At 35.7% G+C, this 25,676-nt stretch overlaps 1 protein-coding gene across 12 annotated transcripts in view; it reads right to left on the bottom strand.

Moving 5' to 3' along the window:
* DMD (dystrophin) overlaps positions 1-25,676 on the bottom strand; it is a 2,277,745-nt gene that overhangs the window by 557,538 nt on the left and 1,694,531 nt on the right. For all 12 annotated transcript variants that reach the window (XM_064364425.1, XM_064364424.1, XM_064364427.1 and 9 more), the window contains 2 exons: positions 23,453-23,664; positions 6,043-6,197 (listed from right to left, as the gene is read on the bottom strand). In XM_064364425.1, the coding sequence (XP_064220495.1) occupies positions 6,043-6,197; positions 23,453-23,664 (367 nt within the window). The remainder of the gene's footprint in view (positions 1-6,042; positions 6,198-23,452; positions 23,665-25,676) is intronic.

The raw sequence follows: 25,676 nt of genomic DNA, 5'->3' as shown, positions 1-25,676 counted from the left end.
TCCCAGATTATAACCTTTCTGAGGGTAGGTATTTTCATTGCTCTATATCAAGTACCAATTACTGGGCCTACCTGGCACATACTTTATACAAAAGTATTTGTTGAGTAAGTAAAATAATTTTTATAATGTTGTTGGCAGGTGATATTTTACAGAGTTCTTACTATGTGCTAGGCGTTGTGCCAAGCACCTCACACTTCTTATATGATTAGAGAAATAAGAGATTTGCAAGGTAATATTGTTCTGGGAACCAAGGAGGATAAAGTTTTGACTAGTAGAGTTAACCAACAGGATCAATGTTAAAATGTAGTCAAGTAGATGGATGGATTAAAATACAGTAATTAGCTATTATAAAATCATTGATGATCTTAGTAAGTCCTTGTTTTCATAAAGTGGTGGTGCTGGGGGTGTGAGCTTGGAGTGGGTCAAAGTATAACCAGTAGCTAAGGAACAGGAAACATTAATGTCAACTACTGCTTAAAAAAATTATATAGTAAGGAAAAGCAAGGACAACTGGATAGAAAAAAATAATATAGTAAAAAAGTTCTTTTAGGATGAGGGAGAATTGAATATGTTGGCCTGCTAAAGGCGAGGAGCAAAAAGAAGAAAGAAATTGATTACCCAAGAGAAAGAAAGTAGAATAATTACTAAAACAGTATGTTGGAGAATGTGAAAGAGATCTAGTGTTTAACTACAGTAGCTCCTGGCTGCATGCAAAATAGGGCTCAATTTTTTTTCTTTCTTCGTGTTTCAATGAAGTGAAGAAGAGGAGAAAGGACCTAGGAATACAGAAGCAAAGAGTGACTTACAAGTGCTTTCAAGGTTGTCAAAGATGGAGAAAATAGGTAATTTTTTCAGATATAAAACTTTTTCAGACAATCAACTATTAATTTTGATCATTAAAATATAAAACACATTATTAGGAAGGACAGAGAATACCGAGATGTTATTTTAAGGAAGAAGGCGTGATTGTATGTATATGGATGCAAATGTATATACATATATATGGATGTATGTACACACACATATATACACATGTGTACATGTTGAATCTTTCTTAGAACCCAGAGGGATTTTTTAGTATCTAGGAGCTTAGCAAAGGGACTTCTAGCCATGTTTAACCATCTGATGCAAGGACCATCTCCTCTGCTTGATGAGTTTGCACCTGGCTAGTTGGTAGTTGTGGAATCCCGCATACAGCTACAAACAGACAATTCAGAGTTAATGTTTATTTCTTGTTTAAAGAGTGATCTTGGAATAGAAATAAGGAAATGAAATCTCATGACAGTGTCATCATAAAGTCATCAGCCAGATGGCAGTCCTTGAAATCTAATCCTTAGAGGCTTCTCATAATAATTTATAATATCACATCTAATATTATCTTATTCACAAATTCATATCTGTTCACAGAGATTGAAGAGAAAGAAATGAACTTGCAGAGGCTCACATTTCTGGCCTTATGTGTTAACATGGACTCTATAAGAAATATGATAAGGTAAACAAAATATTTTCCTACATAGCTCACAACAATAATCTATGTTCAGATCTGGGTTTCTAAACTGTACAATTTAGTTGAGAAGCAGCCTTCTCTTTTTTCCATAAATAGTAGATTCGATCCTTTCAAGCATAAATGGCTATTTATATTTATCTATTCTATATCAAATGGCAAATAAAAATGGTCCCATCAAAAGCCACTGTAGAATTTGAGGACTCATCCGATGTATTAATAAACTTAAACAGTAAAATATAAACTAACATTAGTTTACTTTTGTATTATGTCTTGAAACTACAACGTAGCAGTGTCTGATATCAAAGTAAAGTTCTTCCAAGTATCTTTTATATCTTATTTAACATTCAACAGTTTAAAACTAAAAATTTCATTGCCAATTTAAATATTCTTGCAAGTGTCTAGAAATTTTTTATAGATTTCTCCATATGACTGAAAGTCTCGGTGTAGGCAATACATTCGTGTTTCACAGTAAAATGGTGTCTAACCTGAACTGTGAGAAGTGATGTAATCAGAATGCTTTCCACAGAATCCCTCCTACCTAAAAAGCCACAGTTACAGAAGTTTATCAAAGATATGAGATACTTTTTCTCCATAACCAAAATATTGATATTATTAATCTTTCCAAGATGAGTTTAACGACAAAAATAAAAATGCCACCTTGTCATAGTTGTAGTTTTTGAGACCAACACAAATACCATGGAATACTATACAGTCATAAAAAAGAATGAGACCGCGCCGGGTGCGGTGGCTCAAGCCTGTAATCCCAGCACTTTGGGAGGCCGAGGCGGGTGGATCACGAGGTCAAGAGATCGAGACCATCCTGGTCAACATGGTGAAACCCCGTCTCTACTAAAAATACAGAAAATTAGCTGGGCATGGTGGCGTGTGCCTGTAATCCCAGCTACTCAGGAGGCTGAGGCAGGAGAATTGCCTCAACCCAGGAGGCGGAGGTTGCGGTGAGCCGAGATCGCGCCATTGCACTCCAGCCTGGGTAACAAGAGCGAAACTCCATCTCAAAAAAAAAAAAAAAAAAAAGAGAATGAGACCATGTCCTTTACAGGGACATGGATGGAGCTGAAGGCCGTTGTCCTTAGCAAACTAATACAGGAACAGAAAACCAAATACCACACGTTCTCACTTACAAGTGGGAGCTAAATGATGAGAACACATGGATATCTAGAGGGGAACGACGTACTGGATGGTGGAGGGTGGGAGATGCGAGAGGATCAGGAAAAGTAACTAATGAGTACCAGGATTAATACCTAGGTGATGAAATAGTCTATACAACAAACCCCCATGATACAAGTTTACCTATGTAACAAATCTGCACATGTACCTCTGAACTTAAAATAAAAGTCAAAAAATAAAAATAAAAACCACAGTGTAGAGATAACACTTTTTATTTATAAATTGAAGCAATAAGATTTTTGAAGTAGTATAGTACATAATTATTATAAATGTACCCTAAACGGCTTAACCCATTTATGCCTAAGGTCGCAGTTTTTTGAATTTTTGCAATCATGTTGCAATGACCTTGAACAGTAGAATGTAAATAACTCCCACATGCTTAGTGTTCCAAAAATGGAACACTAGGATAAATAGCTTAAGTGAACATGGGCAAAGATGATCTAGAGCAGGACTATCAATAAAACTTTCTGTGATCGGTGGTTACCCGACGCTGGGAAGGGTCGGGGGTGAGGGCCTGAACTTGATTTGATTTTGCAGGCTTAGAGATAGAGGGGAATTTGCCTCAGGATGGATTGTGCCTTGAGACTCATCAATATCTAATTTATATTAGATTGGACTCTTGAGTTTATGCTGAAATGAGTTATGACTTTTGGGGCTTTCGGGATGAAATGAATGTATTCTGTCTGTGAGAAGAACATGAATTTTGGGATAAAAGGGGCAGAAAGCTATGGTTTAAATGTTTGCACCCCCCTAAACCTATGGTAAAATTTAATTGCCATTGCTATAGTAGTAAGTGTGACCTTTAAGAGATAATTAGGACATGAAGACTCTACCCTCATGAACAGAGTAGTGTCATTATTGCGGGACTAAGTTTCATATAAGGTCAAGTTTGGCCCCATTTTTTTCCTCTCTCTTACTCTTTCACCTTCCATCATGGGACCATGACACAAGAAGGCCCTTACCAGATTCCAGCCCCTTAAGCTTGGACTTTCCAGCCTCCAGAACTATGAGCCAATGAATTCCTGCTCATTATAAATTACCCAGTCTCTAGTATTTTGTTATAGAAGCACAAAAAGGACTAAGACAAGGACAATAGAAGTAGGTTGCCTTTGGAGAAAGAGATTAGAAGAGGGCAAAAATGAGTTTAGCTTTGGACCTTTTCAATTTGAAGTTCTTGTGGGACACTAACATCGAAAGAAAGCAGTAAGATATACATGTATAAAACTCAAAAGATCATTCTCAGCTGGAAATACAGATGGGTAGTCATCAACAGACTGAAACTACACAAGTGGATGAATTCTTGCAAAGAGTACATGTGAAGTGAGAAAAGAAAAGGGAAGAACTTTATAGACATGAGTCAGAAGTAGCTTGGTGAATTGCAGATTCTGTATGGGCTAAAAATGTGAGTTGGTTTTTAATATTCTAATTTACTTTACCCATAGGAGAAATAACATATGCATGCCTTAGATGACACCTTCTTGGAACCAAGTCAAAAAATATAAACTGAAAGTCATTCCCATGAAGAATCCAAAGACCTTAATAAAATAATTTATTTTTATTTTACTTTAGGTGCATACTATATCTGGCATTTCTCCCCATGTTATCCCTCCCCACCCTCCTCTCCCTCCCCACCCCCTGCTGTCTCTCCCCTACCCCCGCCAACTGCCCCCAGTGTGTGATGCTCCTCTCCCTGAGTCCACGTGTTTTTTAAAAACTGAGAGAGTTGCTTGGGGGCATCCAGGAGCATGAGAATGAAGAGAAGGGTCTGTCAGAAAGAGTAGTATAGATAGAATAGACCAGTCTCCTGAAGGTCTAGTTTCATACCATGAGCAAGCTTTCTTCTTGTCTCCTTAGTTTATATTCTGTAAACTCACCAAATTAATATCTACTTTAATTTGCTTTCCCAGAAAGGCTTCCTTTTGAGAAACAGATATTTCCCGCTAAGGTCTAATGTTTGATTCTCTGATACCAATTGATTCTATGTGAATAATTCTTCCTGAACTGAATCTGTCCTTGTTCAATTGAATACATACAAGACCTGTATTTGGAGAAGAAAGTCCAAGCCTTGCCATTGAGAGAAAGTAGTTACTACGAGAATTTTTCCAAATATCAATTCCATATTCAAGTTTGCTCTTTCTCTACCAGGGTATTTTTCATAGGGTTCCAATGAAAACTTCTGAGCTTTAGGTTGAATTTTCTTTTCCATGGTCTTTTCCATCTATATACCTACTGTCTGGAATTCAGGACTAGAGCTGCTCTATCCCGCAGGGTCACCAGCTTAAATTTAGCTTCACAGGAGTGTTTACTCTCTCTCTCTCTAATGTCTAGCTCAGTTTCAAAATTTAGTTGGTCTCTTAATTTCTATATACAATTATCTAATTTCTCATAAGAACTGCTGTTCTTAGTTCAAAATTTGTTTTGGCCCCAATGGTGACCTTGACTTCTTATTAAAAACCACCTAACTGATTTTTTCAGTAATTGATGTCATATTTTGGAACTCACTTATTTTTCACTGTGGTCTTCCTCATATTGTACAGGTACTATTTTTTTCAGCATGTTCAAGGTAATTGTACATTATGCAAAGGGAGTAATCATTCAAAAACCATTTACTAGCTCCCTATTATATCACCTGGTTCAGGACCTGGAAATGCATCAAATAAAGAAGATATAATCTCTGTCCTCATGGCATTTAGATTAATTTAAAGCACAAATAGTAAACAATTAGTTACATAATTTATATTTTTATTTATAACTGGAATAAGTGCTAGTGAAAATATCTCTAGAGATTAAGAGAGGTATAATAAGGATAGAGGGCTTAGGTTGAGGCGATACTGTCTATAAGAGCTGTTCATTTCCCTAGATATATAATGGGAAATGAAGTGATGAGTCATATTACCCTCCACAAATTTTCCCATTGGATGTGTGGAGTGAGATACAAGGTTGATACCATGGACAGCTATAACTCCATCATGAATCCCAAAGTGACTTATCTATCAGATTACAGGTAAGGCAGCATGTGCCATGATGAGATAGAAAGATATTTCTTTGGATACAGTTCTAAAAGTAGACTGTTAAATGGCTCTTCTAGCTATAAATCGGTATTTTGCTTTCTGTTTAAACTCTTGGTTATGTCACTACTTTTGTGACAGTGGGCAAATGAGATCTTACGTTCCTCATTTTAAAAATATATGACTGAGCCAAGTCTGTGGGTTTTGCTGGTATTTATCACCTTGAATCCCCCAAGCTCCAGTTTAGCTGGATTGGAAAAACAAATCTTCATTATTCATCCAGTATCACCGTCCCATTATTAGAGCCAACAGTAGTTTTAGAAATAATGTAATTCATACCTTTTCTGAATGCTTCCCCAAGAGGCATTGATATTCTCTGTTATCATGTGGACTTTTCTGGTATCATCTGCAGAATAATCCCGGAGAAGTTTCAGGGCCAAGTCATTTGCCACATCTACATTTATCTGCCATTGGTGGAGGTCTTTGGCCAACTGCTACAGATTTTTATGGGAAAGAGAATGAATGTCAGTTTTTTTTTTCCTGAAATCTCTAGTTGGAATATCTTAAGTACTTCATAAATAGCTTCTGAATCCTCAGGTCAGAATGCATATATTAGATTGCTTTTAGCCTACCATGTGATTTAGTCAATCATAAGCTAACCCACCTTACAGGACAAAACTTTTCAAATGCAGCATCTTAAGCAATAACCAGTATCAAGTATTCCAACGTAGTAGCAATTAATTGGGCTCAATTGTTTTATCACAAGAGAAAAAAACTACAAAAATAAGCTCATATATAATTGTTGACTATGTGACATATGACAACATTTGAATTGGAAAAAAAAAATCTCATACATTTCTTTTCCTCTTCATTAACTTGTTGAATTGTTTATGTAATTAGTGCCATCTACTGGCATTCAACTAAACCTGCATACGGAAAATATTGAACAACAAAAGAATAGTGCTGTTATTCTAGTTATCAATTTTTTGAAGGATCAAAATACTTTTAGAATATCCTACTTTAAAATTAGAATAAAAGTTAAAACAGAAGAATCTTGCTAAACCAAATCACCTACGTTTTCTTCATTGTTTGTCTTTGGCAATTGTTTTCAAATTTGCCATTTCATCACTTGAAACATATTTCAAAGAAAGAAGTCGATCAATGGTAGGTTTTATCTTGAAGCATATCAACTTGAAATTTCTATTAGTCATTTCTGCACGTGCATAGAGGAGGCTCTTCTAAGCATTAAGATAGTATTAATTGTTAAGATAGTTATATCAAATTCAACAGGGTGGGTTAAATCACTGATAAATGGACAGAGGAATAGGAATAGGTAGTTCAAACATGAGAAAGAATGGGATGATTTTACTTAAAAAGAAAAAAGTTAACATTCAGGTAATAAAAAATAGAGTATTAAATCAAAAAGGTACAAGTTGACACCAATTAAATTAACAAAAAATAAAATCCAAAGCTGAAAAGATCACTAAAACTAGCATATTCAGGTACTACTGCTGGGGACAGTATCTATTAGGACAATTTGGCAATGGATACAAAATGACATACAAATGCTTATTCCCATTGACTCAGCAATTCCACTTTTAGTACTTTATCCTAATAAAATCTTCAGAAGAAGATCGATATACTATATGACTTAAAATTATCATGAATCAAAGCAGTAAAAATATGAGAAACAATGTCAATGTTTAATGCAGGGACATAATACACCATTCTAATGGTCCAATATGTAGAAAATGTGCACAGTAAACACTGTAAAAAGAACATAATTTTCTGATATAATAAACAGAACACAATTTTTAATTACACTGTATTTTTTTATCTCTAAGAATACAGAGTCATGAGCTGAATGTGAAATTCAAAATTTTGCTTCTGAAGAAAAAAGTCATTTGGCCGGGCGCGGCGGCTCACACCTGTAATCCCAGCACTTTGGGAGGCTGAGGCGGGTGGATCATGAGGTCATGAGTTCGAGACCAGCATGACCAACATGGTGAAACCCCGTCTCTACTAAAAATACAAAAAATTAGCTGGGCGTGGTGGTGCACGCCTGTAATCCCAGCTACTCAGGAGGCTGAGGCAGGAGAATTGCCTGAACCCAGGAGGCGGAGGTTGCAGTGAGCCAAGATCATGCCACTGCACTCCAGCCTGGGCAACAGAGTGAGACTTCGTCTCAAAAAAAAAAAATCATTTTTGTTTTAATATTTGTTATTTTGCATTAGTACGATATTTACAGACTCAAAGTCAAACAGTAGTATGTTTAGCATAATTCCAGTGTGTTTGGTTGGACACCTATTGAAAATATACAATCTATATATAGTGTCCTTTCTCAGTTAACTAAAACATTCTAGAATCAAACTCAATAATAGCATTTACTGCATACAGCAAATAGATCTAGATTACCAAACTATTACCATGAAGCTAACGCCAATATCACTGACTTTTGCTATGAAAGCAAAAGACAGTGTCTAAAGGCACAGATATAGTTGCTGCTATTACAAAACAATTAACATTTATCCTTGTGGAATGCTGCCTTTTCTTCCACACTCCTTTTATAAAGCACTGCAGTTTCTATTTTCCACTTTTCAGATCTTCACACTATTTGAAAGCCCTTTTGAGGTAACTTCTGCCAAAGGCTTGCCTTTTCTAGAAATTTCCCAGGGTACAAAATTACCTCTTTTTTCCTTCTCCTCCTCAAGCGAAACCTAAAGTGATAAAAATAATGTATTCCAAGATATGAAAGAACACATAATTGGCCCTTACTATCCAGAGGGTGATTTTTGGATTTTAAAAGAAGATGATACTATCTATCATCTGTTAAATCTCTGATGAATGGCATAAACATCCGAAAAACTGACGCCAATAATTTGGTTACCTTTTTTCAAGTGAATTCCTTTTATAAAAGACCGAATAGTTACAAAAATACTTATGTTGGACTAATATCAGAGCATATATGTATAAGCTCAGGAATATGAAATAAAAACAAAAATTTTAGTAAATACATAATTAAAATCATTTATTTTACTCAAGCAAGTTAAATAAGCCTGGAAGTCACCCATCACTCATAGGTTCCTACTTGAAAAGTCTAGATATAAGAGGTTATACTCTTTGGATAGTTGCATAGGTGTACTCACATGTTCTAGCTCATACAATTATATACATTAAATACATGAAGTTTTTTGTATACCAATTATACTTCAATAAAGCTGTTAAAATTTAAAAAAACATAACAGAATGTGCCAATGAATTTAAAAACATAATCAAAAAGTCATAAAAATGCCTAAAATTATAAATTGTAACACATCCTAGAATTTTCCAAAATCTCTGAAAGATAGCAAGCTAGAGTTAAATTAGAGATTTCCTAGTAAACAAGGTAGTGAAGAGTGCGGTTTGACGTGAAACCAGAGTTTTTTGATGTACTTTAATGCTTGAAAGGCAGAAATGGGCATGCCATATATTTTTCTGCAAAATTGTATTCACAGCAAAAGTTAGAATTTTTATACCTAAGGAAATCTTGACTGAGTGCTAACCATCACTGAATACTGCCCAGGTTTTGTGAGCATAGAGGATTAAAAAGAAAAACTCCCACTGAATTTGACTAACATTGAAAGGGCTCAGGCCCTTATAGAAACACAAAGGTTCTCAAAGGTAGCCTTTTTTTTTCCCTTCTTAAAGACATTCCCCACAACAGGATGTTTTCCCTTTCTCCTAAGGTAATATTCTGCCCACCTTGGGCTTTACCCAAGTGTCATTCACACTAGGAACCATGACCTTGACCAGCTTTGCCTACCGCTGTGAAATTTACTATTGGGATAACTCCAGACCTCAGAAGGAGTGTAAATTCAAAAATACAACAGACTTCACACACCCTTTTCTCTTTCTGAATTCCATTTACAATGGTATACACCACAGGGAATTGCTTGTGTGGTGATCGTGGTGTGTGAAGAAATTTAAAATACTGTGAGCACTAGCTTATAAAAAAAGATTGACTTTGTGTGTGTGTGTGTGTGTGTGTTTTCTATGAAGAATATAAAATGTTAAATCCCAAAAGATTGCTTTCCAACCAGGAAAAAAATATTTCCTATTCAAACCCATTATGCTGCTACTGCAATATGTGCTTCATGTATATACACAGTATTTTAGGCAGAAAAAATGATTGTGGACTATGAGACAACCTCAATTAATTTCAAGAATTTTGAGTATTTTTTTTTCATTTTAATATTTGTCTTCTTTCATTTACTTATTTTAGTGGTAGTGACCCTATGTGGGAGAAAAGAGAGGAGGAAGAGAAAGGAGTAGCTAAAAGCCTGGGCAATACAATGAGCCTACTGGGTTTGAATCCTGGTGTGATCACTTAGTAGTTACGTGGCAAATGGGAAAGTTAATTATCTTTTCTGTGCCTCAGTTTTCTCCTTTGCTAAATGGGAATTTTAACAGTATTTATGTGGAAAGATGATTGTGTGAATTAACTTAGACAATTCAGGGAAAACATTTACAAAGGTGCCTGGCATGCCCGAAGGATTAAATAAATATTAATCACCATCATCATCATCATCATCATCACTACTGCTAGTACATCTATACTAATTTTAATGAGTCAAACTATATTCCCCACACTGTGAGCCCCTTCTGAATGCAAAGCAAGTAGCTTGCTGTTTTATAGACATTGTCTAGAAATGCTGCAGCTCTAAAATTCTCCCTTTAACTTGAAAGAGAAAAGTGAGTGCATAGCCCTATGATTAAAATTTTAAGGTTGAATATTGGTTAAATTTCCTTTTAAAATGTGTTTTGTGATATTCACCTACAAGTAAAATAAATGTTTGTTCTGGATGAACTATTCTTTAAATTTTTAATGACTGTGTCTCAAAGGAACTTCAAGAAAGGCAGTGCAGAGTAATGAAAAGGCATCTTCCCAGGAAGTTTTACTTGTCCATTGTTTTGCAGTTTGATCTTAAGGAAGTCATTAACCTTGTAAAAGTCCCAGTTTTGTCATCTGTAAAATAGATGGGGTCACCTGCTCTGCCCATGCCTCTGGCTTGTCCTGAGGAAATCAAGCAACTGCTTAGAAAATTATAAAACAAGATCCTAATATGTTTATGAACAAAAAGTTCTACATGGTGGATTTGTTATTTTGCCTTGGATACTGTGTTTACATTCATGAACCAAGGGATTCATGGAAAAATTTAGGTCTGGGAGCTAACCACTAAGAGGTCGTTTGCTCTTATATTCATTCTCCTCATGTCCTACTCCACTCAGTACTGAGATGTACTATAGGAGCTCAGAATTCCTGGGATTTCTTGTTAGCTGGCTTCTAAGCCATGAGATGCACTAGTGGGAGACAGAAGAGCATGAGAAAGGGTAAAACAAGAGAATTATCCTCCCTTCTCTCTCTGTATGGGTGGTATCTCCTTTGTGTCTCTATTTCCTGCTGGAGAGCTGCTCCCTCCATTGTTCCAATACGTGCTGTGCAGCCCCTACAGTGGTTGAATTAGCAACAGATGGTTCTGGTTTCTGGGCTTTGGTAAAACTTTTTGGTTCCCCAGCTCTTGGGGTGGTAATAGTTTCCTGGACTTGCTAAACTCCGGGTTGCCTCACTGTCTTCTGTTATGTTTGTCAGCTCCTTCATTCCTATGGAGCAGCCAGTCCTCTGTATTGAATTTCCTCTGTTTGAAGTATCTAATGTGGTTTACAGACTAATTCCTTTCAACACGAACTGAAAGAAATCTCACAGTAAATGATCCTACCTACAATTCCACGGGGGAAATTAAATATATCAAACATAAATTTCATGAAATATCAGGCTCGCATCCTTCTCTCTAGTCTCAGAGGAAGAGGCGACTTTTCTGCTATTGGAAGTTGATTTCACCATCTGGGCACCCATCTATTCTGGGATCCTCCTCCACATACTCCCTCTCTCTTTGTGTGTTCCAACTTCTTTCCTCTCTGCGCGGTCCTTCTCCAGAGACTTCAAACATGAGTGTCTCTCTCATCTTTAAACAACAACAATAATCTGCACTCTATCATGTTCTTTTCTTTCACAGTCACACTCTTTAGAAGGCAGATATTCACTCATTACCTCAACTTGATTATATTCCTGTCACTCTCCAATTCATGAAAATCAGGCTCTGCCATCCTTGTTCTACTAAAACTATGCTGACAGAAGTCACTATGGCAAATTGAATTATTGGCCCCAATTCTCTACCTCTCCCTGTATCCATGCCCTTCGCTAAGAAACTTTGAATTTCCTCCTATAAAAGACAGCATGCGCTTGACATTGAGCTTGTTCATGTGACTTGCTTTGCCTAATCCCAGCGGGATATTAATGGAAGTAACACAAGCAGAGGCTTGAAATGTATTTATGCCGTGTGGCTATCCCTTTTGCACTTCTCCACTACTTTAAGATAAACATGCTCAGGGCTAGCCTGCTCATCTCAGGAGGAGAATGAGTGACGTGTGGTGTGAGTGTCACATGGTGCAGAGCAACCCCAATCAACCTGCAGCATGAAGTGCCACCACACCCAAGCTGTAAACTCATGAAAGGCAATATGGGCTTATTGTTCTATGCCACTCAACATTTGTGAAAATAGTTAACTGATTCAGTTACCAAAAGCCAATGCCTATGGAAAGATTTAGGTTCTTATTTACTTGGTTTATTTGCAGCAGCTAGTGCTGCTGACTATTCTCTTCTGGAAATTCTCTGCTTTCTTGGCTCCCACTCTTTATATTCTCTTAATGTTCAAGGATTTTTTTTGCCTGTCCTTTCAATATTAATGTTCTCCAAAATTCTGTCACTGGATCAATCTGATTATATGTTGGTTCTCAACTGGAGCAGGAGGCAGTGGACATACCCCCAGAGGAGTTGTATCATAAGACTTTTTTTTCACTTACATCTAAATCTTCCACTTCCATTGACACTACCTTAATTTATGTCCCTATCATCTCTAGCTCAGGTACTAAAATTATCTTTTTTGTCACCTCCCTCCCTCCACTCTCAAACCACCCTTCCATCTACATACAACTGCTTAAATGATCTTCTGTAATGTAAATAGAACCTCATTTCTCCTCTATGTAAAACCTTTCCATGGTTTCCTATTACCTACAAGACAAAGTCCCAAGCTCTCTCTTTGGATTACAAGGTCCTCAAATATATGACCCCTACCTGCATATTCACTTTCATCTTTTGATATCTTCTTTCTTTTTGAGCAATTCCATAATTGTCCACATGAGAATATAAATGCTCTGAAAGGTTAAGTGACTTGTTCAAGGTGACAGCTAGTAAGTGAAAGAGTCATCATAAAAATTCAGGATTCTGGACTCTCAATTCAAGTTTCCATTCAGTTAAATAATATATGCATCCATATAAAGAAATTTAAGAAAAAAAGATTGGGTTTATTTTAACTGAGCTTTGAAGAATAAAAAATAATCTTGATGATTATAGCATGATTGGAAAATTATTGTGTATAATAAAGTAAGGCCTTTCTGAAAAAAGCAGAAAAATACATATTTTGTTTATTTTTAAAAATCAGTAAACAATCTGGTCCCAAGAATGAATTAATGTTCTACAAATCCTTATTGGGAAAAGAGAAGCACAATTTCTTCCTTCCTTGTGTGAATTAAAACAATGTATATAACCTCTTTATGGATTTATAATAGAAATGTTAAAATAGCTGTAAGAAAGTCATTTCAAAAGTAAAGCCTCTCACCATTAACTTCAAGACTCATCTATTAATCCTCTGACATTACCAAACAACTCTGTTTCAGAAGGTAACACTCTATACAGGGCATACTATTTAAGAAAATGGCCCTCATTTTCCAGCTTACTGAAAATGATTAATCTTTACAATAGCTTTGAGGATTACATACCAATGTCGTTACTTTTTTGTTCTTTCAACAATGACTACAAGCTGGGAGCAGAGTAGTAAATGCGTTATCGGCCAACCCATTAGAGTTCCATTATTTTCTGTCTTACATGGCTTCATGTAATGAATTTTTATAATTAAACTAATGGCATAAAATATATTTTTCCCCTCTTTACTTTCAGGCCCCATTTCTCTTCCAGCTTTTTTGCAATAAGTTTTGTACAAAAAAAGAAGGGAGGAGAGTTCTCCAAGTGCTTCGTTACCTTAATTTCATTATGACATTTTTGAAAGCATTCTCTTTATCTGGGCTCTCTGTTTAATTTGCTGACTTTATTAAAAGGCTTAAGCAATGTTGTAATTAACAAATCACCCGGCTACCACAGGCATCTGAGAAAAGTCGATTGAGAGGGTGTGGAAATGGATGGGTGGAAATGATTCCAGAAACAATGCCAGAGGACAGAACCCCAGAAAATGGCATTTTTTTCAGTTCCTTTCCCAACTCCATGAGCCTACTGTGGTAGACTGTATTATTGTTCTCAAATATCCAGTGCCTTTTCATGCCAGAAGATTATACATATGCATCCCCATTGAACTCAGGAATGGCCATGTGACTGGTTTTGTCTACTTGTCAGTTCCAGGCAGAAGGTTCAAAAACCATGTTCCTTGCCTCTATGATCATGAAAGCATGTACCAAGATAGAGCTATCGTCAACCTTGGTCACAGACTGACTAAAGCTAAGTAGAACACTCTCATCAATCTATAATGAACATGTAACATGAGTAAAATATAGACTGTGTTAAGCCTCTAGATTTGAGGGTTGCTTATTACTGTAGCTTAGACTATGCTGACTGACATACCTATTCAGATATGACCTTGTTTCACATAGAGTAGGGCAATTCTAATATCTCCTGATCGTCCTGGTCCAGGGCCAGGGACAGAATATACTAGTATAACGGCACATAAAGAACAGGTTCTCTTGTTAATAAACAGGAAGCCATATAAATGTTGAGGAAATCTTTAGAGCATCAATATCCCTGGTTTTCTGAGCTACAGGTAACATCTCAGAATATATTCTATAGGACAGAACCTGCCTATCTTGACCATAAAAGAAAATAGCTCTTTAGCCATTCTGTGATGGAGGCTCCCATCTAGGTAGTAGTTACGTTCCACAGACACTAGCTATTTTTTCATTTCTATAGCTGGCAAGCAGTTTCATGAAAGAGAAAAATGGAGACTATGTTTCTAAAACTGTGTTCATAAAGTTGAAAAATAAGAAAATATCTGTAGTCAATGACATGCCGATATACTTTTTAACATACCATAAAATTCACCCATTTAAAGTGTATAATTTTCTGGTTTTTAATATATTCATAGTTGTGCAACCATCATTATGATCTAATTTGAGAACATTTTATTTGCTCCCAGTGAAACCCATACCAATGAATAGTCCCTTTCTACTGTCTATTGTCCTCCTCCTTCAGTCTTTACTGGATGTTTTATATGAATGTGTTGATACAATTTGGGGTCTTTTGTGACTGGATTCTATCACTTAGCATATTTTTTTTAGCTCACCCATGTTACAGTGCATATCAATATTTCATTATTTCTTATTGCTGAATAATAATCCATTTTTGGATGTAGGACATTTTAAAATTTATTCATTAGCTGATAGACACTTGGGTTGGTTCTACTTTTTGGCCATTATAAATAATGCTGCTATGAATATCTGTATAAAGGTTTCTGTGTATATGTATTTTCATTTTTGCTGGGCATAGACCTAAGAGTAGAATGGATTTGTCATATGGTAGTTTCATGTTTAATATTTCTAGGAGACTGGGAAGGGTAGCAGTGGGGGAAAAGAGGGAATGGTTAACGGGTAGTGAAATATACAATACAAAAATATGGTTCGACAAAATGAATAAGATTTAGTATTTGACAGCACAAGAAGATGACTACAGTCAACAAAAGTTTATTGTGCATTTAAAAACCACTAAATGCCCAGCACTTTGGGAGGCCGAGATGGGTGGATCACGAGGTTAGGAGTTGAAGACCAGCTTGACCTACATGGTGAAACCCTGTCTCTACTAAAAATATAAAAATTAGCTGGATGTGGTGGTGCATGCCTGTAATCCCAGCTACTGAGGAGGCTGAGGCAGGAGAATTGCCTGAACCTGGGAGGTGGAGGTTGCAGTGAGCCAAGATCATGCCACTGCACTCCAGCCTGGGCGACAGAGTAAGACTTCATCTCAAAAAAAAAATAAATAAATAAAAACACTAAATGATTATTATTGGATAGTTTATAATAGAAAGGATAATTGCTTGAGGTGATGGATATGCCATTTACCCTGATATGAATGTTACACATTGTATACCTGTATCAAAATATCCCCTGTATCCCATAAGTATATGTATACCTACTGTGTACCCACAAAAATTAAAAATTAAAAACATATTTCCAGGAACTTCCAAACTTTTTAAAAAGTTGTTTCACCATTTACATTCCCACCAGTAATGTGAAAATTCCAAGTATTCTACATCTTGTCAACACTTGATATTGTCTGTGTTTTTTGTATTAGCCATTCTAGTGGGTAAGAAGTACTATCTCATTGTGGTTTTCATTTGCATGTTTAAAATAATCAGTGATGTTAACCATCTTTTCATGTGCTTATGGACATCTGTACATCTACTTTGAAGAAATGCCTATTCAAATTTTTTCTCCAATTGTAATTAGGTCATTATTTATCCTTTTTGTTGTTGAATTATTAGTTTTCATATACGCTTGATACAAGTGTCTTATCAGACATATGATTTACAAATTCTGAGGACTGGCTTTTCACTTTCTTAACAATATTGCTTGCAGTACAAAAGTTTTAATTTTCTTAAATTCCTAATTAGGTATTTTTTGGTTACTTTTGCTTTTGGTGTCATATCTAAGAAAACATTGCATAATCCATTATATTCCTATGTTTTCTTATAAGAGTTTTAAAGTTTTAGTTTTTATTAATATATTTATCTCTAAGACCCATTAAAATATTTTATTATTATAGAGTTTATTTTACAAAAGTATTAAAACTTTTTATTTTTAATTTAATTTTACTTTAATTGACAAATCATTATATACATTTATGAGGTACAATGTATGTTTTGATATATGTATACATTGTGGAATGATTAAATCAACCTAATTAACATATCCATCACCTCACACATTTATCATATTTTATAGCAAGAACATTTAAAATTTATTATTTTAGCAATTTCAAAATATACAATACAATGTTATTAACTATGGTCACCATATTGTGTCATAAAGTCTCAAAAACTTATTCCTCCAATCTGACTAAAATTTTATCCCTTTTGATCAACATCTCCCCATTTTTCACCCTCAAATCCACAGCCTCTGGTAACCATCATTCCACTCTTTTCTTCAGTTCTCCCTTCAATTCAGTTTTTGCTTTCTGTATTTTCTTAATTATTTTTATTTCTTTGGATTGGATTATCCCATTTACTATTTTCAAGTTTGCTGATTTTTTTTTGCCAGCTTGAATCTGATGTCAAGTGAAAATTTAATTTCAGTTATTGTACTTTCCAACTCCAGATATTCCATTTGGTTCTTATTTATAATTTCCATCTCTTTATTGATATTCTCTATTTGTTAAGACAAGCATATGGCCTTCTAGAGTCCACAAGAACATGTCAGAGGTTGTCAAAATCCCCTATGGACATCTCATTCTCCAGAGCTTCATTTAAAGTTTTTCTCCAGACCTATGTTTCTCTCAACTAGCATCATAGCCTTAGGAACCTGCTATGTTAAAGAACTGCTGCTGATTGGTTTGGACAAACACCCTAGAGCTCGGGCTTTTCCTAGAAAATTAGCTCTAAGTCAGGCTAAATAAAGACAAGGCCATGTATATAGGTTTATTCAAGGGAGCTGCAAGTCAGGTCAAATAGTGGCAATGCTCTTCGAATAAAACTGGCCTGTTTGAAGAATTCCAATCCTGGTCTACACTCTCTGGTGGCTAAAAGACTGCTAGTTTTTACAGCTACTATAGTTGCAAAGGTACTGATTTTCAAGGCTACTGTAAAGCTGGGAGAAGGTGACAGGAAAGGCCAAGTTAAAAAGCCTCAAACTTTGCCACTTTTATTGAGGTTCAGCATTTCAGAAATTATTACCAACCTTTGGTTAATTTCTAGAGTTCAGAAAAGGCAATTTGGGGCTAGGTTTGTTGGTTCATGCCTATATCCCAGAACTTTGGGAGTCTGAGGTGGGCAGGTCACTCGAGGTCATGAGTTTGAGACCAGCCTGGCTAACATAGTGAAACCCTGACTCTACTAAAAATACAAAAAATAGTCGGATGTGTTAGCGTGTGCCTGTAGTCCCATCTACTTGGAGGCTGAGAGACTCACTTGATCCCAGGAGGTGGACTTTGCAGTGAGCCAAGATCCTCCCACTGCACTCCAGCCTGGGTGATGAGTGAGACTCCATCACAAAAAAACAAAAACAAAAACGAAAAGGTTATTTTGAAAATTTTTTGAGGAGCAGATTTACAGGATTAGCACATTATATTTTCAAGCACGGGGTAAGTTAAACTATGAAAAGAAAACTAGGGAAAATACACTACAATCAAATCATAAAGTTATTCAAGGCTTGGTGACTCTGCATTAAATATTTATATAATATAGCAGTACCTGGGGAAACCAGCCCATTACTACCTGTGTTCTATCAGCTATGTAGAGAGCACTCTGTTTGTATGCTTTGAGAAGTTTAATAGTTTCATGCATACTTTAGGAGGAAAAGTACTATTGCGTTATTGATCTTTTCTCTTTAATCACATAGACTTTAGGGGAGAACAAAAGGGAATAAAGAAAATGCATGAAGAAATGGTAGGTCCTGCCAAGATCTCTGATAATGTTTTTCACTACTGTACCAGAAACTCAAACCTCAAGCCACTAATGTGGGTCAATTTGCTGGGTCAATTAATTTTGTACTACTCTAAAAAATACACAAAACGTATAAAAGAAAAATTCAGTTTCCATTACTGTACATATTTTTATGGTGGATGAGATATCTGATACCATCAGTCCTTCCACAGATAACTTAAAATGTAAGGCACTACTTCCATATTTGAAAAATTTCTCCCTTTTTAGAAAAATAATTTGAGATACTCAAATAGCTACCTTAGTTACTATGTATAAGTTCAACTTTTAAAATTAATTATGTGATTATAGGATATCTGTATTTCAAGTTTCCTAAAGAATGCCTTCAAAAACATAGAGATTTTACAGCCTTGGAAATGTTTATTTAATAATTTGAAAATTATTGAATTTCTTGCTTCAGATAGTTTTAAGTATTATATAGCCAAATCGGCTAGGCTCAAACAAGATTTCACTTCTCTATTGAATTCATGTACTCTTAGCTCAGCCAAGCACAAAACAGCTAATGCTGTCACGTTTGAAAAGCTTTTATGCTGAATTTGACACAAAAGCAATCACAAAGCCGACAAAAAGGAAATTTCTCTTTCAAAAGCTGAAAGGGGAAAAATAAATGAAAACCCTGAGCCTGTGAAAATCTCTCTTGACACTGGAAAAGAAAGTTTAAAACGATCAAGAAATAATTTTTCCAAAGAATCCATTGCCAAGTTTGGACCAACCTTAAAAGTCTAGGGAACAGGTTATGAACTCAACCAAGATTCTGCCAAATGAAATAAATCTCAGGATGATCACTGTTGGCAGTTTTAAGTGCCAAGAGCATACTATTTTTGCCTCTTGTGAAAGTTCTAAATGGCATAATCTCTCCTAGGATTCTGTCATAGCCTATTGGCAAACATTTTGATTAGAATGAAAATCTTGTATGTTTCTGCCTAACATCTGTCTTTCTATCTCAAAAGAACTTTATTGTTGTACCAGGTCCATGGAGAAGATAAAATTAAGCCATGAAGCCATGTGGCTAACAGAATTAACTACTTTCTAACTTCATGTTTTGCTTTAGAAAAATTAAGGGTGAAAGAAAACAATTATAAATATGTTATGGCCATCTCTTAATGACCTGCTAATTAATTGTTGATACTCCAGGCCATCTGCATTCTGTTTTGTTTTTACCAAATCAAGACTCTCCTGTTGCTGTTTCCTTCCACTCTGACCATGCTTTCAAGGTAAGCTTTCTCCACATGACATCTTTTATTTTATTTCTATTTTGTGAATCAGTTGTTATTGTCCCCATTTATTCTTCACTCTTTTTTCTAAATAAGAGGAGGAGCTTTTTCTAAATATCAGACCACCAAGGAAATAAAGATGGAAATTAATCAAATAATATAAAGAATTTAAAATAATTATTAAAAGATGTTTAGCAACATTGATAAATATTTACTCAATAATACTAAGTTTACAAACCCGAACTCAAAATTTCATTTACATTATATAGACAATTAAAATATATGTAGATAAGAACTAGAAGAGATTAGCAATAAAGATTAGCAATTATGAATCATTAATGTATCAAGATCTTTGGTAATTTTTTTTAGGGTCAGGCATGATGACTGGCTCATATTTTCAGAGTATAACAGTGTTGGTGGTTGGGTTTGAAACATTTCATTGTTGCTCACTGGTGAGAGTTAGGGCAGTCATCAGTGAGGTGCTGCAAAGGAGGCTGACTGCTGTAATTACAGCTCTCCAAGGCTGTAGACACAGCTTTATGATTGCCTTGTGAGGCTCACAGGCTGTCTTGTTAATCTTAGGCACACAGACTCAGAAAAAACTTATGGGGGTGTTGTTTTAGTCATTTAATGTGTCCTCCTGTCTATTTTCACACTTTTTTTCCTAAAAGAAAATTGTAAGTAATAATCCAGCTAATATCACTTAGTAGTGATAACACATTAGATGTAAAGGCCAGATATCCATTTTATTTGCTCCCTACCTTTTAAAAGAATTAAAAATTGTAGTTTCATTAAAAAGGGAATGCAGTTTGCAATTATTATTTTAGTTTTCCATAGTAGAGTATAATATGAATTTTTTCCCAGTATACTATTTCATCGCTTTCATTTTCTACCTGTTGGTTTATCAGTAATGTAATATAAGCTTATTTGTCAATTAATAATTTCATGGGTCTTTTTTAGATTCTCATGAGGTTTTCTTGCTTTGTTTTAGCCATGTAGACAACATGTGGAAGAGAAAACCTGTGATGTTATATACAAAAGTAATTACTACGGATTCACATCACAACACTATTACTTTCAAAAGAAGATTCCAAACTTCTCTAGACTTCAGTTTTCTTATCTCCTAACTAAGAATAATCAGAGTACTTTTCAAAGAGAGTTTTTGAAAGGATGAAATAAACCAATATATGTAAAGTGACTACCATACTTTTTGACACACAGTAAGCATTCACTAAAAGTTATTATTAACATAAGGATTACATTAATTTTACCATACATCATTCAAGAAATGGATGAAAAAAAAATACAGCTTTGGCCACCCTTATCTATACTGTGAACTTACATTGAAGCTGCAGTTATATATATAATTAAATTCCTAAACACAGAACACAAACAAAAATGTCAATCTCTATAGACAGTGGCTGAGCCATGTTTATGATGTAGTTTTGGACCATTCCAAAGCAATTTTTTTAACTTCTAAAAGTTTGATGAAGGATAGCAATTATAATGCAATTCTGGTTTTATTTTAGCTGTTTAAAACATCTTGCATGTTTTGACAATGAAATTGTTTTGTTTTCTTCTTTCATATTTCCTTCTGCAGATATTTTTGTCTGTTATTTAAAGCTACTTGCTTTTCTAGGAGCTATTAAACGTAATCATTCTTACCGTCACTTTAGGATTTTCTTAGGTTACAATTATTTCTCATTTGCCAATGACCAGAGTCCTCTTGCCCTAGTCAAATCTATCACTATATGACTCTCATCTCTCCTTCTCGTCTAACTCAAAGATCCAGTCTCAACTCCATATTTTCTGCTTATACCTCCTTACCAGTTAACTACTTTGGTTTATGATCTAATAAATTCATAGTATCCTAAACTTATAGAGAAGAAAAAGAAGTAGCATAACATGCTGATTACCTCATGAATATGACTAGAGCTTTCAAGAATAACCACATGATTCTATATATTACACAGTCTGACCAGGCATTAGGAAAATGACCATTGGAATATCCTAATTCATCTATGCTCATCCATTGAAAACATTATTAGTGGTAATATGTATCTCTTGAAAGAATTTTTATTCACCTAGACTTTGCCTCCAATAAAGCTAATAATAAGACTGTAAAATTCTATGTGGCTTTCTAACATTTTCATCATAGAAGCTAAATCCTTGTCCTCATAGCAGCTCAGGTCCCTTTGGCAAAGTAGCTATGACAGAGATTGACTAAAAGCTCACTGATTCTATTAACTCTTCCTGAAATTAAATTGAGAACAAGTTCTGTGTGATGGGATGTGGTGGAAGTGATATACATAATTTCCAGGCCTGGCCATAAAACACTGACCACATTCTTCTTTTCCTGCAGTGGCCTTTGGCAGTCGTGTTTAAAATGACAGTGACACAAAATTGGAAAAGTCTGGGTCTCCAAGTGACCATGTTGGGGGACAGCTCCTAAGAAAGGCTTGTCAACCTCCACTAGACTATGATGTAAGCAAGAAAGTAGTCTTTATTTTATTAAGCTATTGAGATTTCAGAGTTCATTTCTTACTATAGCTTAGCATAGTCTAACTTGACTAATTTGGAAATGTAGGCCATTTCATCCAAGGGAATGATACGGTTTTCTTCTTAGATTACATAACCAATTTAAGAATCAGATACTTGTTTAGCAAAAGGCCTTTTCTGTCAGATAAAATATCTATAGAGGGTTTTGATCAAGTGCCCAATCTGATCAACCTCTTACCATGTTACTTCCCTAAAGGTTAACCATTGTTTAACATTTAACGTCTTTTCAAACTCACCAGTAAATATTAAGTTTGAAAAGATTAAACACTTGCAAAGCACCTCACATGGTGCTTGATAAAACACAGTCATTAAACAATTTTCTTCCTTTTCCTTTTATCCTGAGGAATTATAGACTTACTAAGCAGACAGATATTTGATGCAATTTCGGACGTAAGAGAAGAGAGAAAGAAGGGAATAATGAGTTGGACAGGAGGTAAGAGAATGGGAGGAGAAAGTGAGAGTGCTCACTGTTCCTGCACAGTCCTTATGCCCACGACACCCATTTCTTAATTCAGGGCCTTCAAATAAGATATGAAAGAGTAGACCTGTTACTTTTTCTAGGAAGGAATTAAGCCCAAATGGTTGACTTCATGCAACTACATAAGTACATATACTAATTTTGAAGTGATCTTAAAAGATGGTGCAACAGAAAACCAGCCCACTCTATCTAGAGTGCTAAACAAAATTAACTTTAAGATTGATATTAGCTGTCAATTTTCCTCTATTCTCTACCTTGACTCAAAAGTCTACTGGCTAGGCATGGTGGCTCCTGCCTGTAATCCTAGTGCTTTGGGAGGCCAAGGCAGGATAATCGCTTGAGGCCAAGAGTTCAAGAACCTATCTCTACAGAAAATAAAATTTTTTTAAAAATTAACCAGGCATGATGGTACATGCCTGTTGTCCCAGCTACTAGGGAGGCTGAGGCAGTAGGATTGCTTGAGCCCTGGAGTTCAAGGCCGAGTGAGCTATGACTGTGCTTCTACACTTCAGCCTGGGTGACAGTGACACCCTGTCTGTAAGAAAATACAATATAAAAGTCTACTGTTCATTTCAGCTTAAATGTGATTTTCTGTTAATAAATTTATATTAAACATTATTAAATTACAATCCATGGTATAATTTTATCTAGTGTAACCAGTATTTTAAGAAGGTATCTTTGATACTAACCTTGGTTTCTGTGATTTTCTTTTGGATTGCATCTGTTGTATAGGGACCCTCCTTCCATGACTCAAGTTTGGCTCTGGCCTGTCCTAAGACCTGCTCAGCTTCTTCTTTAGCTTCCAGCCATTGTGTTGAATCCTTTAACATTTCATTCAACTGCTGCCTCCGGTTCTGAAGGTGTTCTTGTACTTCATCCCACTGATTCTGAATTCTTTCAACTGAAATAAAAGGAAAAATAAATATATAGTAGTAAATACTAGTCTGAAGAAGACATATTAAATGTAACTTCGAAACATTATCTGACATTTATGTTGCTTATTTAAAAATTATTCATTGTGTTATGGCTAGGATGAACAACAAGATTCTTTACTTTTTTGATGATAAATAGTTTCCATTAAATTATTTTCCTGAAGGTGATACAGAACATCAACATAAATGTAAAATTTTAACTCTATTCTTGACCCCTAGAACCAAATATGAATAATCTTTTAGAAAAGTACTACAGAAGAATATCCAAATTCCCTTATCCTTGCCATTTCAGCAGCCATCAGTCTGATTTCCCAGTGCCAGGATTGGCATTTCATTGCCTGAAGGCTTTCTGTTGCCACAAGAGTTTGCTTTGCCATCCATGTGGCAGGCTAGACATACCAGGCAATTGAGGCCTCCCCTCCAGACCCTAGAAGCAGCCTATAAATAGTGACTAATTGTAGGAATTCAGATATTAATACTCTAGCTCCCTTGATAGTAGGGGAGATAACTCTGAGGCATGGATTTTACAAGGGTTCCAAGGTTTCCCTAGGGATAAAGCTCCAACAGCCCACAATATCAGATGGCTTGATAATACACCACCCTTTACTGGCTGCCTTGCCTTACCTGTCTCATTTCTCCACTCTTCTACAGATTTATTTACCTCCCAAATAAATCACTTGTTCTCAAAGCCTTTTCTAAGGGTATTCTTCTGAATGGACCCAAGGGATGATAGGTGTACTAGAAATTTCTTCTTTTTTTTTCTTTTTGAGATGGATTTCTGCTCTTATAGCCCAGGCTGCAGTTCAGTGGTTTGATCTCGGCTCACCACAACCTCCACCTCCTAGGTTCAAGCGATTCTCCTGTCTCAGCCTCCCGAGTAGCAGGAACTACAGGCATGCCCCACCAAGCCTGGCTAATTTTTTTGTATTTTTAATAGAGATGGAGTTTCACCATGTTGGTCAGGCTCATCTCGAACTCCTGACCTCATGTGATCCACCTGTCTCAGCCTCCCAGTGTGCTGGGGTTACAGGCATGAGCCACCGCACCTGGCCAACTTCTTTTAACAATACCTGCTCCTTGTGTAGATGAATGAGATAGAATGTAGTTCTGCAGTATCCTGACATCCATCTTAGAGCAATTAAGAGGAATTAAATGGAACAAATACTGGGTAGCAGAGCCATGCAATGGAGAAGGAAAACTGAAATCTGGTCATACTATTTAATTCCTGAATCAAGCCTCGCCTACCTCTCAACTGTTTAATGACACTGATCAATACATTTCTTCTGGGTAAGTCTAAGCAACTTTGAAGTGGATTTTCTATTACTACAATGTAAAAGTTCTAACTTATAGAGAGGGACAAACTCTTTTGATGCAAACAAAGGTCTCCAAGGAATTGTGCAAGAATCACAGGAATTGTACATGGGGATAGCTTTCAAATATAAAAGTTTAAAAGAGGACTTTGATCCTGCTTAAAGTAGCTTTAACTAGGGTATTTAGATAAATAAACGTAATGCTTGTATCACATTGGAGGAGTTCCTAAATAAAAAATCTTCCAAGGCCCAATAGAACCAAAACTTACCAAAAATGTCATGGCATTTAGACAACACTATTCTGTGAGGCTTGTGGGTAGGAAGGCATTTTTGCTACCATATGTTTACCTCTTTCTACTTTTTTATTTTATGAATATACAAATGAAATTGACACTCAAAAAAAGAGACATCTGGGGACAAAATTATCCCAGGACATTCACATATAGGGTGGCCTTGACTGGTTACATCCATGGTTTAAAATATATTCTATTCTTTTTCCCTTTTAAATAGATCTTTGATAACTGAACACCCACTCAAACAAATACAACACTTTGTTAATGTTTTAAAACTTTTACTGTGTACTACTATGATTTACATTTTTACATTTTACATTTTATTTCCGACTCTAGACAATGTCCTTGCCTCAAAGGGAAGGACAGAATCTGCAGAAG

The sequence above is a fragment of the Aotus nancymaae genome, unplaced genomic scaffold (assembly GCF_030222135.1).
Source record: "Aotus nancymaae isolate 86718 unplaced genomic scaffold, 86718_ANA_hifiasm-v0.15.2.pri h1tg000058l, whole genome shotgun sequence".
In the NCBI taxonomy this organism is placed as follows: domain Eukaryota; kingdom Metazoa; phylum Chordata; class Mammalia; order Primates; family Aotidae; genus Aotus; species Aotus nancymaae.
This window is presented reverse-complemented; position numbering and strand designations above follow the sequence as displayed.